Source organism: Penicillium malachiteum (assembly GCF_028827825.1).
Source record: "Penicillium malachiteum strain IBT 17515 chromosome Unknown utg000001l:1.0-8184562.0:1.0-8186909.0, whole genome shotgun sequence".
In the NCBI taxonomy this organism is placed as follows: Eukaryota; Fungi; Ascomycota; class Eurotiomycetes; order Eurotiales; family Aspergillaceae; genus Penicillium; species Penicillium malachiteum.
The window spans coordinates 2,531,380-2,547,569 of NW_026643094.1; the positions used below are offsets into that span (position 1 = coordinate 2,531,380).

Sequence of the window (16,190 nt, forward strand, 5' to 3'; positions counted from 1 at the left end):
TATTGGGGAAAAATGGGTTTATAACTTCGTGAAAAGATATCCTAAACTATCAAACCGATTCTTAAGGCGCTATAATTATGAGTGTGCCAAATGTGAAGATCCAAAAATCAGTAGTGAATGGTTTAATCTTGTTTAAAAAACTATATCTTAATATAGTATTGACCCTAATTGTAACGGGTTGAACCCGACGAGGGCTTGTCAATCCTCGACGAAGCCCAAAGCCACGATCACGTACGGTCACGTTCGACGACAGTTGACCACGGACGTCTCCGCTTACAGCCCCACACGTGATCCGCGGAAAGACATATATGCCCCATCATGTACTATAGCTTCCTCTTCCTTAAGCATGAATGTAAACTGCATGTCGGCCTATATCGTTCTGCTTCAGTCTTTATAGAGCCCATCACATAAAGGGTTAATATTAACTTTTAATTCTTAATAGCTACAGAAGTTATTTAACACTAAATTTTAATAAAATTTATAAAGAAAACAATATTATACTAATTTATATATCTATATATTTATTAAATCTTTTATAGCCACTTAATCTTAGTTATTTATTAGTATTAAAACACTTATATGTTACGAACCGGCTGTCAAGCAACGTGAGTATGCACTTCCAAAGTGTTACTTACCGCAAGCCGTTATCCTGCAACTGTACCGTCGCCGTCGCTGGGCCTTACACGGGCTCGAGTCTATAGGGATCCTTGCACGGTAATGCTTGATCAGGGTGTCCGCTAGCAAGTCAGTCACGAGTGATGGAATCACGAGTGAGCTCCCAAGCTAGTTTGAGGTTGGTCTTCAAAGGTTCGACTGTGATCAAAGTATCTGAATTGCTGTACTGTAGGTCTCAATAACAATAGAGTAATAATCGCGAAGAACTAAATACATGATGGGTAACGAGTGTCCTTATATATCTAGTCCTTCCTATCCGTCGATGGGACCGGATCCCATCCGTCAGTGTGATCCGATCTCATCCCATCGTGGGATGGGATCTTGTCCTATCCATGCATGGGATCTATTGTTGGAATAGTCCCGTTGGTCACGTGTCATGGGGCCGGAAGTGGCCTCTCGTGCACCGTCCTTCCCGTATAGCCAGTATTCTTTCAGGCGGTTGATAGCATGCCGAATATGGCTCCTGTTGATGCCTGAGGCCCCAAATGGACATGCGTCCATTTGGGCCACGCGTCCATTATGGCCGGTCGTCCAGTCTGGGTCCGACCGCCAACTGATTGGTCCGTAATTGCTCCTGGGAGATCCCTCCGTAGTGGGTCCGTAACACCATCCCCCTCTTTCAGGTCTTTTGGTCCCCAAACGACCTTTGATTTGTTTTTAAACGTTGAACCCCCCTCAGGTAGGTGAGGCCCTTACTTTTCTGTATTTTCCCGTGTTCGTTGACCATGTCTTCAGCAGGAATCTCCGGCTCGAAGCTCCAAGATCGTATCGCCACTCAGGGTTTTCGTTCAATTGCCCCTTGCGATCGTTGTGTGCGTTTGCATAAGTCGTGTGTCCGTTCTTCGAACTCGAAGAAGTGTAGCGAGTGTGTTCGCGGCGGTGGAAAAGTGAAGTGCACCATGACTTCTGCTCCAACGTATTCCGAAGCCGAATGGCGAAAACTGGTTAAAATGCAGGCCGAGATTGCGGAGGAACGTCGCGCCGCTCTCGAAGCCAGTCAAGAGGCCATGGCTCGCCTGATGCGTCTTGACCGCCATGAAGCCTTGCTCCGCGATCGGGCTGGTGACTTCATTGCCCGTGATTACAATAAGATTGCCCAGCTCGAGGAACTTGAGCGTCGTGAGAAAGAAGAGATCGAGCGTCTCGAAAAAGAACGTGTCGAGGCCGATCGTCGTAAAGAGTGTGAAGCAGAGTCTTCCAGTGCCGCTACTGGGTCCGATAAAACTGCTCTTCCGGTCGTCCGTGACCAGGTTCTTGCGGCAACGTGTGCTGGTGGTGATCCTACTCTGACGCAGATGGTTGCGTCGGTGGATCCCAGTTTTTCTTTGGATGGTATTGATTTCGACGCTTTCTTGCGTTCCGTCCCGCAGGGGTTCTCTTCGCCTGCGCGTAGTACTGCCTCACCAATTGGTGACAGCCAGTCAAATTCTTGATGGGTTCCCATGTGTTTTCCGAGGTAGGGTAACCTTGCCATTTCACCAGGAGTTGTTGCTGATTGTCGTGCCATCGGTCCGCTAGGATTTCTTCAACCTCGTATTCTTCTTCGCTAGCGTTTTCGATTTCAACTTCTGTGGCGTTTTCTGCACTCTCTGGCGCTGGTTCCAATAATGAGACATGAAATACTGGGTGAACTCGTTTCATGCTTTCCGGTAGTCGTAGTCGGTAGTTCACGGGTCCAGTTTTCTCGTCAATGGTAAATGGTCCTAGTCGCTTGTGGTCCAGTTTCTCACTTGGTCGTTTTGTCTTGATGTTTCGTCGCAGCAAGTAGGCCTTGTCGCCTGGCTTCATGTCTGGTCCGGGCGTGCGCCTCCGGTCGACGTACATCTTCATCCGATGATTAAAGAACTCGATATCTCTAACCATTTGCTGGTGTAGGTTTTTGATGTTCTCCACTTGTTCTTGCGCCCCTGGCGCCACCGCGTGTTCCCCGATGGGTTCACCGATGAGTGTTGGGTTTCTTCCGTAATTTGCGTAGAACGGTGACAATCCTGTAGTCGCGTGCATAGCGTTGTTGTATGCGAACTGTGCAATGGGTAGCAATTCTGCCCAGTTGTCTTGCTGGTAGTTCACGTAGTGTCGTAGGTATTGTTCCAATGTTTGGTTAACCCGTTCGGTTTGTCCGTCAGTCTGCGGGTGGTAGGCTGTTGAAAGTCTATGATCAATGCCCAGTTGATCCGCCACTGATTGCCAGAATTTCGATGTGAACAGTTTGTCTCGATCCGAGGTGATCTTTCGAGGTGTTCCGTGGTTCGTAAAGATGTAACGTATCAGTGTCTTTGCGATCCCTTCCGCCGTCATTGTTTCTGACGCGGGTAACATGTATGCGTATTTGGTGAGTCGGTCGACGATGACAATAATCATATCATGTTGATCCTCTGTTTCCGGTAGCTTGGTGATGAAGTCCATCGTGATCCACTCCCATGGGTGTATCGGTACTTCCTTGTTTTGCATCTCACCATACGGTAGATGTCGAGTGGGTTTGTTTCGTAAACATGTATCACACTTCTTGATGTAATTCTTGACCTTTCGATGTATATTCGGTAGGTAGTAATTTCGTGTGATATGTTCAATCGTCTTCTCGATACCCATATGTCCGTGTGTTGGTACGTCGTGGTGTTTGGTGATGACTTCTTGCTGTAGTTCCCTTGGAATGTATATAAGTCCGTGGATCCACACAAGTCCATCTCTTGTTGTTTGTTCGTCTTCCACTGTTTGCATGATGTTTTGTAGTTGTTCATCGTTCTGTGTTGCTGCCTTGATTTTTTCCAGCCACTCGTTGTCGATGCTGTATGTCGTTGCTGCGAGTGTCTGATGGTTATATACGAGATTTCCTTCCCCGTCTTTTTTTAGGATAGCTGGCACAGCTTCCTTAGTGCCTTCTTCATAGTCAGGTCTCCTGCTGAGTGCATCGGCTGTTACGTTTTCCACACCCTTGGTGTGTTCGATTCTGTAATCGAATTGCGATAACGTTTCCGCCCATCTGACTTGTCGTCGTGTCAACGTCTTCGTCGTTGTGAAGTACGTGAGGTTTTTGTGGTCCGATTTGACCAAAACCTGATGTTTCGCTCCTTCTAAGTAAGGTCTCCAAACCTTGAATGCACTAACGACCGCTAGAAGTTCCTTGTCGTGTACGTCGTAGTTCATTTCCGCTGGTATCATTTTTCTAGACCAAAATGCAATGGTCCATCGTCTTTTGCTGCCACTTGGTAGTGTCTCGGTTTGCACTAGTTTCGCCCCAAGTGCATAGTCTGATGCGTCTGTTTCCACAGTGATTGGGTTCTCTGGGTTGAATCTTCCCACGATTGGTCGCTCCTTGAACCTTTCCTTAAGCGTGTCGAACGCTTCTTGTGTCTTATTGTCCCAACTCCATTGTGTATCCTTCCTGGTCAGCTTGGTCAGTGCTTCGGTGATTTTCCCGAAGCTATCTATGCTTCTTCGGTAGTAATTGCAGAGTCCCAAGAACCGTTGGATGTCTTTCACACATGTGGGTGTAGGCCATTCCATGATGCTTCTAATCTTTTCTTCTTCCATGCTGAATCCTTCTCTGGTGATCACATATCCCAGGAAGCCTGTTTCTTCTGTGTGGAACTCGCACTTCTTCAACTTGAGAGTTACTTTAGCTTCTCGAAGTCGTTGTAGTACTAGTCTGTTGTGTTCCACATGTTCTTCCATAGTCTTCGAGTAGACTAAGATGTCGTCTAGGTACACTACCACGAAAATGTCCAAGTATCCTTCCAGTGCGTTGAATATAAATCGCTGGAATGATGCTGGCGCATTGGTTAGCCCAAAAGGCATCACCACATATTCGAAGTGTCCCATATTTGTCCGGAATGCTGTTTTCCATTCGTCTCCTTCCTTTATTCTCAATCGGTTATAGGCGTTGGTGATATCATACTTTGTGAAGTACTTTGCTCCTGTAAGCCGGTCCTGGATTTCTTGAATCAAAGGCAATGGGTGTCGATCTTTGATGGTAATCGAATTTAAGTGTCGATAGTCCACACAAAGTCGAAGTTCTCCTCCCTTCTTGGGTGCGAACAAGACAGGGTATCCTGCTGATGAGGATGACTTTCTGATGTAACCTTTCCGTAGGTTTTCTTCGATGTACTCCCGGAGCACTTTTCGTTCTTTCTCGGATAGTTGGTAGATAGGCATGAATGTCGGTTCCTTGCCTTCGTTGATCCGGATCTCGTGGTCGAAGGGTCCATACTCTGGTAGTTGGCCCTCTGGTGGTGGTGTAAACACATCCTCGAAGTCTCGGTATTCTTCGGGTATTTCCGGTGTTCCTTCCTCTGTCGCGCAGAGGGTCTGCTCTCCGTGAGCTATCACGACATATTCTGTGAGTTCTTCATCCGTCATATCGGGTCGCTGTTCTGTGGTTGCGATGACGCTCACGTCGGTGATTTGGTGGGCCTTGCCTCGTGGCCGAGTGGCTACATCAGGTTTCCCTACCTGAGTGCCCTCATAGGTACCTGCTCCCTTTCCAGGCCCTTTCTGGTTTTCTTTGTTTTTCGTGGTTCCTCGTGTGCAGTTGCAATTATCGAATTGAATGGCTCCAGTATCCCATTGGATTACCGGGTTATGGTGTCGTAACCATGGCATCCCGAGGACGATGTCGAACGTGCCTAGCTCGGTGATGTCGAATTCGATGTTTTCCTTGTGTTCGCCCATAATCATTTCTACCGGCTCGGTCTCTAGGATCAGTCCTTTGTTGAGTCGCTGTCCGTTGAGTCCGACAATGGGTTGTGGCTTTTCCTTTTCTTTCACCCACAGCCGTAGTCTCTGGTTGCATTGTGGGTCCATGAAGTTCCCACATGCTCCTGAATCGACAAGGACTTTAACCTGTCGCCCAGTGATCATGGCGGTGACCTTGAGGTGTGCGCCCCATTTGGTCGCTGCGATTTGTTGTGTCCTGATTTGCTTGCTTCCATACCAGATTCCTCGATACTCTTTTTTCCACCTGGGCATGTTCAACCAGTTTGGTTTTTGTGGCTGAATCCCGTAGTTTAGTTTCCCTTGGTAGTGGATCTCGCAGTCATGGTCGTAGCATCCAACTACAGCCATTGCAGAGTGTCGTGGGTGTCGGGCATATCCATTGCACGAGCAGTTTAGGTCGCTGCATGGACATGTTGCCCTAAATTTTCCGTCGAAGTCCCCCTGGAACCCCTTCTTCCAATTTGGTGTTTCTTTTTCTCTGGTACTTGGTCGGTAGCCTTTCTGAGCCTTTAGCTGCGTATGTTGTTCGCAGGTGTCGTCAGTACAGTGCTTTGCCGATTGCATCCTGTGGTGTGGGTGTCGTTCGTATCCCATGCACCCACAGTCGATCCTAAGACAAGGGCATGTCCCTCTGTCTTCCTCGCTGTTCGTCGCGGTGTTGTTGGGAGTTTTCTGAGGCAATTCCAGGAACTCTGGTGGGGTCTCCGGGACCGTTTCCACTTCTAGGTTCCCGCTATCCGCGTTTGGGAGTACCTCCATCAGTTCCTGGGAGTCGATGGGTTGATTCCAGGAACCATACTGGGTCCATCCTTGACTCTCGATCTTGTTTCCTAGGATGTCGTTATCCTCTTCCTGGTCGTTCCATTCGATCTCAGGGAATTCGGTTTCGGTGACTGCGTCGCTGTGACTGTCCCAGTCCCGTTCGTTCATCCGGTTGTTCCATCCCTTATGGTCACCAGGTACTTGGTTTTCTTTGTTCCACTCCTCATCGTCAAGAGGTTGTCTAGTGGCTCGGAGCTGTTGCTCCCGGTTGTCGATAGATCTTGTTGCTCTGATCTGTTGTTGTCTTGGTGGTCCGCTGCTACGGCACTCACGTGAGTAATGCCCTGGTTTCCCGCATTTGAAACACAGTTGCTTCTCCTTTCGTCGTTTCTGTTCTTCGTCGGGGAGTCTGACTGCGTCTAGCTCCATTGGTCGAGGTCCGTACGGGTCATCCCGTCGGTCGTCTCGCCGTCGGCCTTGGTTGGCGCCTGTCCTAGGTCCAAACCGTTGCCCTTGGTGGTTTGGTCGACGGTCTCGTCGCCAGTGTTCCACCTCTTTCTTCTCTTGTTGTCGTTCCCATTCGCGGTTGTCAATACGGATCACTACGTCGATGATTTCGCTCATGGTCTCTGGTCGGTCCATTCTTGCTAGTTCATCCTTTAGGTGTGACTTAAGTCCGTACACGAATCTTGGGATCAATGCATAGTCGTCCCATCCCAACGTCGCGGTAATCTGTGTGAATTCAGAGACGTATCGGGATGCGGATCCGGTTTGTCGGATTTCTTGCAGTTTCCGTTCTGCGGTTCGTTTGGCGTCGATGTCGCCGAAGGTGCGTTCCAGGTGCTTGCACAGGTTTGCGTAGCTGGTGAAGATCGTGGTGGTGGTCTCAGACCAATCTTCCCGATCCTTCCCATAGTATTCGCGCACGTAGGGTTCGAGCCAATCCCATGCTTGTCCTCTCAGGTAGGTTGAGACGAAGATGACTTTGCTTTCTTCGTTCGGAAGCTGAGCCTGATTGACGTCAAGGTGCATGTCCATCTGGGTGAGGAAGCCCCGAAGCTTCGCTCTGTTGCCATCGAAGTTATCCGCCTTGGGTAACTTTGGCGTCGCGTGCGATGTTGGTCGTTGCCCGGTGTTCTGGGTAAGTCGTTCGGCGATCCCTTGGAACTGCTCCTGGGCCGTGTCGCCGAGGGCTCCCAGAGCTTTCTCGAGTGCTTTCATGTTGTCGGCTTGTTCCCGGATCTGAGCTTTCAATCGCTGGATTTCGTTGTCACGCTCATCATCGGAGTCGATGTCCATCTTGGACTGAGTTGCGGGTGGCACAGGTGCTGCCTTACCCTTCGAGGTACTGCCTTGCGAAGACATGATACTGAGATCACGGTCGTAGTAGACAGGGCGATTATTGTGTTACGAACCGGCTGTCAAGCAACGTGAGTATGCACTTCCAAAGTGTTACTTACCGCAAGCCGTTATCCTGCAACTGTACCGTCGCCGTCGCTGGGCCTTACACGGGCTCGAGTCTATAGGGATCCTTGCACGGTAATGCTTGATCAGGGTGTCCGCTAGCAAGTCAGTCACGAGTGATGGAATCACGAGTGAGCTCCCAAGCTAGTTTGAGGTTGGTCTTCAAAGGTTCGACTGTGATCAAAGTATCTGAATTGCTGTACTGTAGGTCTCAATAACAATAGAGTAATAATCGCGAAGAACTAAATACATGATGGGTAACGAGTGTCCTTATATATCTAGTCCTTCCTATCCGTCGATGGGACCGGATCCCATCCGTCAGTGTGATCCGATCTCATCCCATCGTGGGATGGGATCTTGTCCTATCCATGCATGGGATCTATTGTTGGAATAGTCCCGTTGGTCACGTGTCATGGGGCCGGAAGTGGCCTCTCGTGCACCGTCCTTCCCGTATAGCCAGTATTCTTTCAGGCGGTTGATAGCATGCCGAATATGGCTCCTGTTGATGCCTGAGGCCCCAAATGGACATGCGTCCATTTGGGCCACGCGTCCATTATGGCCGGTCGTCCAGTCTGGGTCCGACCGCCAACTGATTGGTCCGTAATTGCTCCTGGGAGATCCCTCCGTAGTGGGTCCGTAACATTATATAGTTAGAGAGTTAAAATAAAAATACGGCTTAGGATCAACCATATCAATAAACTTGATTTCCTTAAAGTATACCCCCTTACCCAAATTAAGGTATTTAAATAAAAAACTATTAACAATAGCTTTCTAGCTACTAGTTCAGTACCTTTTTATCCCGATCAGGTACTCTTAAAGCTCAATATTTATCTTTATGCACCACCACCTCCCCTAAGCTAGGGTAATGATTTAAGCCAGAACTTCACACCAAAAACCACTTTTACCAAAAAACAACTACGTCGGCAAGCTTCATCAATTAAAGCTCTATTTCGTACAGGATCTTGAAGTCCACCAAGTCCATTAGATCGCGCAATAAATCATTTTGTTAAAGGCTGCCATCTCGCATTACAAGGCGCTGCTATTTTAGCAAAGGAAAACAGCGAACTACGCGCCGCTAATGAGAAGCAAAAGCAAAAGCGGACTCGATCAACTAGGCAGATAGCATATGAGGGGGGGTCTCTCAGTTCAAGAGGTTCGTGAATTACGTTCGGAGCCATTCGAGATCCAGGTAGCGCGAATCAATAGCTATCGTGAGCAGGTTTCAGAGGGTTTACAGCCACGTACACAGGGCCGGCGAGGATGCGGAATATGTAGACGTCCAGGGCATAGAAGGGAGACATGTCCAGATAGACCTAGTGAGTTCATTGAATTAATCTTATAACGTTTTGGTTAAGAAAAATACATTTAAAATCAATAACTTTGGTTGGGTGCGCAGCTCGCTTACCGAATACGTTACTTCCTACCTAAAACAAAACTAGTATCAATCATCAACCAGGCCGATTAATTTTCCATGAATTTCTTGATGGCCCTTCATTTCCACATGGTCGGCATTATATTATATTTTAATATCCTTAATGTGTAATTAGCTCTAGACTATTGCACATACCCGCCATATACTCTATATCTCTTTTCCTAATTATCTTGGCTATTAATATGAATAATCCTAATGTCTCCTCTATTTTGTCTCCCTTATATTGATGTAAGACCTCCTTTCTGTGATGATTATTTTTTGTAAAAGCTTCCCTCCAAAAATGTGAAACTCAACAAAATCCGAGAAAAGAATTCTTCAGAAATCAGAAAAGGGCAAACAGAAAGAGGAAAAGGAGGGGGGAAAGAGGTAGGTCTACTGCCCAAGTGGATCGGATTACAAGGAAACGCAGTATCGGAGGCGATTCTTGGGGGAAACTTGGAAAAGAAGCTGAGCTGCGTTCAATCCAAACATGTAGTGAGTCAGCATCTGAAGCGAGGTTATGATTTTGCCGCCTTGAGGTTTCAAATGCTGTATATCCATATCTGAGTCACTCATCCTCATCCAATGGAACTTGAATCATCAACTACTAGTAGTACATGTTACATACTAGTACCATGCAATGATTAGGTACCCGTGGATAGCATTACCTAGTTATCATTTAAACATTGAATATACCTGGCTGTTTGAGACATACTTAATAGAGTAGGCCCTCATAGCTCCTTCCACCATTGCCTATATACGCACCTTCCTTCAGTAGCTAAAGTGGTGAGCAACTTCATCAATCGTAGAGGCCGTAGACACGTAGAAGACATCACGACCATGTCTGGCTCCAAGATTACCCCAGCTGCGCCCACCATGAACACCAGTCTGCCGACAATGCCGTCAACCCCTAGCCTCGAAAGCATTGTTTCCCAGCGAATCCTCACGGCCCTTCTCTTGGATCCGCCTTGGTGGAAGCTGTGCATGTTCTCTCTGTGGGGTTTTCTCACGCTGTGCTTGGTCCTCCTGCCGGTCTACGTGTACCAGGTGGGGCTCATGAGAGCCCGCGCTGGATTAAGGAGGTAGGACACCCACGCTGGGAATAACTTGAAGCAGGAAATATGTACTATGTGACTTGAGACAGTGCTAAAAGAAAAACAGAAGCGTTGCCGAAAACGAGGTCCTTCTTTCACCCCCGCTGCTAGCAAGCAGCCCCCTCTCTTGGATGAAGAGAGCGTGGTGGTGGCTCTCAACGCCAACAACCAGGGCTTGGGAGCGCGAGGCCAAGCTCCCACCGCCGGTATCGTGTCTGCCTTCGACCCCAATGAAACAACTCGGCAGCGAATGCCCCCCATCGGCCAATTCCAGGCTTTCGCATGGTTCCTTTTCAAGGAAACGGGGTGTGGAGGTTTTTAAGCTCAGCCGCACCACCGACGACGATCCCTTCTCGATCGATAATGAAGAGTCGCAGGTAGAGTGGTATGGGACAGCAAGTAAGTAGTACTTTTCTCCTCTCGATGCTAATGGGTGGCAGAGATCTTTAAACCATTTATTACATCATATACTGCATTTAAAACTTGCATCTGTAGATTTGTAGGGGGTCCGTCCAAAGCATCTTAAAAAATGCAAGGATTTACACTGACTTGAACTCTAGGTTGACAACAAAGTTCAAATGGAACTAAAAATTGAAGCAAGCCGAGCAAAATGGCCAGAATTTTGGCATTTTGTTTTCTTTAATTCTCATTCAAAGCCAGCTGGCCGCTTGCAACATCATTAATTGAACTACCTCGAGTACGTTTTGACTCATTTCGCATTCAAGTTTTCACCAGTAAATGGTATTTTTCGATTTACATAAACACCCAATATCAATCAAGTAGTCATCAGTTTTCTGATTCCGTTTAATGATTTTTGAAACATTTGAATAAAGGTGAAGGAGATCTGGACATGTCAATGCCATGGATTTAGTGAGCTAAAAGTGGGATGATCAGGATCAACTTGAAGTTAAAACACGTACCAGATCTAGCAAGAAAAAAACCAAGATCATTAACACCTTGGGAACTTCCAAGGTCATTTACCTTTGGGATCTGCGACGGCCGCTATACGTGCTTTATTGGCCGATATAAGAGAAGAGAGGGAGTGATAATCTGTGCCAGTGGTTCATGAGTTTGGGGTTCAGTTGAGGATGGATGGCACTCGACCTGAATTTCATATATACTCGAATCCATTGCGGATGTCTCTCAACGATTAAATAGCCCTGGAGTGAACTCGTGCTGCACACACAACCTATTCCATCTTATTAGAAATTCAAGTTGGGACCACTGGTCCATATGTTCCGTGGCTGTAGATACCTATGGTAGGTATCACCTTCCATCGCTCCTACACATCACGACACAGGGACACACTTCCATCATCGTCATCCCCCATTCAGATCTTCCAACACATCTAGGGTGCATCTAAACGTTCTTAACCCAGTTGCGGCCGCAGTTCAAATTGATCCCTGCATATGGATTGTTACACCAAGCCAGCCCTCGCATGTGCAACTTGAAGTCATTGCAACTGCCTGGGCTGACCAGACATACGGATCTAAATTTGTCGTTTGTGATGTAGAAACTGGGATAATATCGTCAATGGCACTCTTCAAAACTAATATTGGCCAGTAAGCCTCAGGTGCTTTTACCCTACGCTTTTTACATATGTACTCCTTTAATCTCAGAGATACATGTGTCTTGGAATATCATTTCATAATAGGCACTTGAACCTTGGAATATAACTACCTAAGCAAGAGGGTTTTCCAGGTAAGCACCAAGGAAAACGCATGCACTAGCTCGTAATAACAACTGAGAACATCAATTAGAAAGTAATCTCCTTTCAACATTTGAAGGTTGGAGTTACATAAAGATTCAACACAAAAAACACGATCTTAGAATATTTGAATCCTTGGAAAAATTCTGAGTTCACTACTCACCAGCAGGTGAGAGGCTCAAAGTCTTAGTATAAAGGAGGGTGCTTGTTGATCAAATCCAATGGATTCTCTTCACTATCCTTCATCAATCCCCACATTGAAGCCCGTAAGATCTGGTCATCATACCTATGAGTTGAATCGGAGAGCCGGAATAAATCGCGTACTTCAGCCTTTCGCGAGTCTGTAAGATCAAAGCCCCGGGATCGAATACAACATGCACATTCAATAGAGCAATGTCCAGTTCCAAGCTTTCGATTTTGGCCAGAAGTTGTAGCGCGCATCAAACAGCATCCACAATCGCGACCGCAACAGCCACCCTTTAAAGCGCAATCATTTCGGAGTACACGATGAAGATACCAGTGAGGATAAGAGCGCCATAGGTCAAAGGCTCTCGACAGGTACTCGGTAAACTCACTACGCCATCGCCACCATGTCTGTCGAAGGACGAAATAGTCTTGGTGCAGGCCGTCCAGCTTTTTTTGCATTACTTTTATTTCATCGGGGCAGCTAGTAAGCTCCATTTCATTAATGAAAGATTCCTCCTTCTGGACAAGTTCCTGGAGCTTTTGCTCTGTGTTGATCAAATTGTACTGAGCGGCAGTGTTGTCATAAGTCAATCTGTACCGGTATCTTTGAAGGGGCCCAATGTCTTCTTTCACATTTTTAATGAGATTTCTTTCCTCTGTGCTCAGGCTATCTTTACCTGACGCCATTCTGAGTAATCGATATTCCCTGGTGGTTTGAAGTTGTATGCTGTGAGTCTGAACTGAATAAAATGGAACTAGAAAAGTGATTGCTTATGAATATATTGATTGCTCAGTTATAAAAGGTTATGGGACCTGATAGACTTCCAAGTTTACTAGGAGAGGTTTAGTCATAAAGAATTATTGTAAGGTTCAAGTATCTTTTGAGTGAAAGAAGTACCCAAGTGGGAATCGGGGAACTATAGATGGACCAAAGACCACCCAGATCCATGGTTCCGATGTCTGCCGCGCCTTTAAGTGTGTCCGACAACTCTGTTTATATATATGTATAGGGCTTGGGTATGTCACGGGTTGAACCCGACCAGGGCTTGCCATGACAAGCCCAAGCGTACGGCCATACTCATCCCGCAACATAATGTTTGATCGCGGAATGAATAATGAAGCGTGCAGGGCTTTGATACCTTTGTGCTTAAAAAGAGGTTTATCAAGAAACCTGATGAACCCCTACATGATCGCCCCTACGCGTGACCGTACGGGCACGTGACCCATGGAAGGACTTATAAACCCCTAATCGTGTATAATAGTCTTCTCTTCTCTAAGCTTGAATGTAAATTGCATGTTGGCCTATATCGTTCTGCTTCAGTCTTCATAGAGCCCTTCACACTTTTGTCTTCTAAATATTGTAGGATTTAAATTTGACGATGAAAAAAATGAGGGGCATTGTGATATTGTAAATTTACCTGGTTCCTAGGAATAATAGGTGATAAGGCTTAATAAATTTTTTGATTATTACTATTTGTAGCTCCTGAGAGATAAAGATAAAGCGCTGTTCCAATCTATAGCAACTAGTTTCCTAGGATTCACTGTAATAGGGTAATTAATTTCTTTACGCTGGTAAGTAATTGAGTCGAGTGGCTTCTGGGAATAAAAATTTACATAGAGTCTGATAGGCTAGAAATCCGGATTTTGCACTGCTGATCCTTATGTTGAGATACAAAATGTGAAATACCATAGCTATGTGTACCAGGCCATCTCTTTCTAAATGGGAGATTGATTCCTAAGTAGGTCCACTTATTTGCACTAGCGCAGTGCATTTTATTTGGGTGGCTAACTCATTCCGTTGGCCCTCTGTGGTGCGATTGGTGGGTGAACCATAGGACTGGGAGCAGGCTCAGTGCCCAGGTGAGCCAGGGCTGAGCTGACTGATCCGCTCACTGAGTCTACGCCTAAGCTTACCTAAGGCTCAGTGAGCCGATCAGTGAGCTGGAAGCCGTGCTCAGATCTACTCAGTGAGCAAAAGCGGCGAGAGGGTGAGCACTAATCCGGAAAGAGAAACCAAAATCCGCCGGGGGGAAATCCATTACCTAGGTGTAGATGCAATTGTACTATGTATGCAGAACTGGACTCAGCACTCCGTGGGTACCTAGGTAGAATCTCGTATCATTATCAGTTGACCATCCACAACGACGTCAGACTATCCCTAGTGCTGTTTAAAATTGAGAAATGCACAGCAAAAGGCGGATCAATTCACTACTGTATGCACACTAAGATTGTGTGGGGCGCGAGTTCTGTAGGAAGACGCCGTTGTGTAATACTGAAGTAGGACATACCAGATGCAATGGAAGAATGATGTGCTGTCCGAGGCCCCCAACTACCTCATGTACAATGTCGTAACTCCGGATGTAAAGGACAGGGGTGAGAAAAAAAGGGGAGGTTTCTTTTGTGGAGCTGACCTCTACAAAGAGAGATTGGGGTTAGATCTACTCCGTACTTTGTGTATGGAGTACTGCATCACTGCGGGTAAAATCCAATAATGCTGCATAGTATTTCGTCCACATATCATCGGATCACACGGCAGTCCAGGGATCCTTATTGGAGAGAATCCCTTTGAATTACATATTGCCTTTTGTGGGATCCATAATCATTTGCCGACTATACCTGTGTAGGCAAGCCACCCATCTCGGTAACAGATATGACATCTCGGGAGGCGTCAGCCCAGACACTAGCAGTCTTCACGTTTTTGATATTCGGCTTATTTTTGGGGGCTAAAAGTCATTACTCCATTTCAAAGATACCCCAGGACATTGTTGAGGATCTCTTAGGGTGAATCATGGGCGTTGAGAATCTTCTAGGTGTCCTGGCGGCAAAAATGACGATTGAGTGGGCGCTAAAGGACCATATGATATCATGTCCTTCTCAACCTCGCACTTCAGAAACACAATTGTTTCAGTAAGCTCAGGCATTCTTAGAACTCTATACATTGTAGATAATACCATTTAATCTGGAACAGAATCAGAATATACTTCCTATGTCATGAATGTAGTTTCTCAGTAGACCTATGTAGTATATGAGATCATTATAACGCACCCGTTCGCAAAATCAAGTCTACCATGTGGCCTCTCGATTTAAGTCATCCGTATATCCTTCAGGGCTGGTCAATATGCGGCGAGTCTTAAGTTTTCTGTTGCATCATCGGTTAATCTCTCGTTACTAGGCCAGAAGTCTTGTTGAGATGATAATTTGAACACTCTACCTCGTCAGATGAAGGTCGGGTGAAGGCCGACTCAGAAACACGTTTATCAATAGTCCGCTAGTCACCGTACCTGGATGACCGCGGTCTAGACCTGTAGAAACCTGTTTTGAACAACCGTGAAAGACCAAAGCGTTAAGAATATGTGGATTGTATCGGAATGAATGCTTGTCCAAGTCCTGCAGACTCGTTTGCCAGATCCCTTCTTCCATCTCCACATCTTCCTCGCGCTGAGATGAAGTAAGAAATCAAGTCCAATCCACTGGTTAACCAGACAATGAAGCTGGTGACATAGATTCGGTGGTAGAAAACTCCTAGCAAGTGATACTGCAGCGGCGATGTTCGCTCAGTCTCAATCCGACCTCATTATGACGCTGATTTAGATCCATATGACCGGTTGCGCCCCGACATCTTCGGTTGGATGCGATGCCCAACCTGGAAACGTGAACAAACCTTCCTTTGCCCGGCCTTTACCTCATAAAATATCCCCGTCGTGGAGAATCAGCAGTATGCAACGAATGATCCTCGATTATGTATCACGGGCCGGAGGACAGCGACATAATCTAGTTCAGCAGTCTGAGCAGGTTGTGCACGATGCAACCGTAGAATCGGGTCATTAATCCTTGATCTTAGACTATTCATTGAATAGAATCAGCAAACGAATCCCTTGAGGTCACAGTGGCTAATCATACCGTGCGTTGAACTCAGTCAATTTACAGCAGACTCTCAAACCTGTTATTTCTTCGGTACCACTACTACATTACGCATCTCGCGCGTCCCGATTCAGAGGCTTTTAATCTCGAGGAGCCAATGAAGGCATAACGGCAAGAGATCCGGCCATTCATGAAGATATACCGAATTCTGGGAAATCATGTCATCTGGACATATAACCTGTTTTGGTTCAATTGATAAATGATTTTAGAATGCTATAGTAAGAGGCCAGCAAAGAGACTAGGCCAACACGCTGAA

General features: G+C 46.5%; 3 protein-coding genes across 3 annotated transcripts; 2 read left to right on the top strand and 1 right to left on the bottom strand.

Moving 5' to 3' along the window:
- Positions 1 to 1,574: 1,574 nt before the first annotated feature.
- N7483_000945 (uncharacterized protein) lies at positions 1,575 to 1,965 on the top strand (the record flags this gene model as incomplete). The annotated part of the gene is made up of 2 exons (XM_057084383.1): positions 1,575 to 1,855; positions 1,926 to 1,965. 2 exons carry the CDS (start codon positions 1,575 to 1,577, stop codon positions 1,963 to 1,965), a joined length of 321 nt encoding a protein of 106 aa, XP_056950532.1.
- A 7,900-nt stretch (positions 1,966 to 9,865) lies between these two features.
- Positions 9,866 to 10,441, top strand: N7483_000946 (uncharacterized protein; the record flags this gene model as incomplete). Its single annotated transcript, XM_057084384.1, has 2 exons — positions 9,866 to 10,072; positions 10,187 to 10,441. The coding sequence occupies 2 exons, from the start codon at positions 9,866 to 9,868 to the stop codon at positions 10,439 to 10,441; spliced, it is 462 nt and encodes a 153-aa protein (XP_056950533.1).
- A 1,572-nt stretch (positions 10,442 to 12,013) lies between these two features.
- Positions 12,014 to 12,700, bottom strand: N7483_000947 (uncharacterized protein; the record flags this gene model as incomplete). The annotated part of the gene is made up of 1 exon (XM_057084385.1): positions 12,014 to 12,700. The coding sequence occupies one exon, from the start codon at positions 12,698 to 12,700 to the stop codon at positions 12,014 to 12,016; it is 687 nt and encodes a 228-aa protein (XP_056950534.1).
- Positions 12,701 to 16,190: the final 3,490 nt, after the last annotated feature.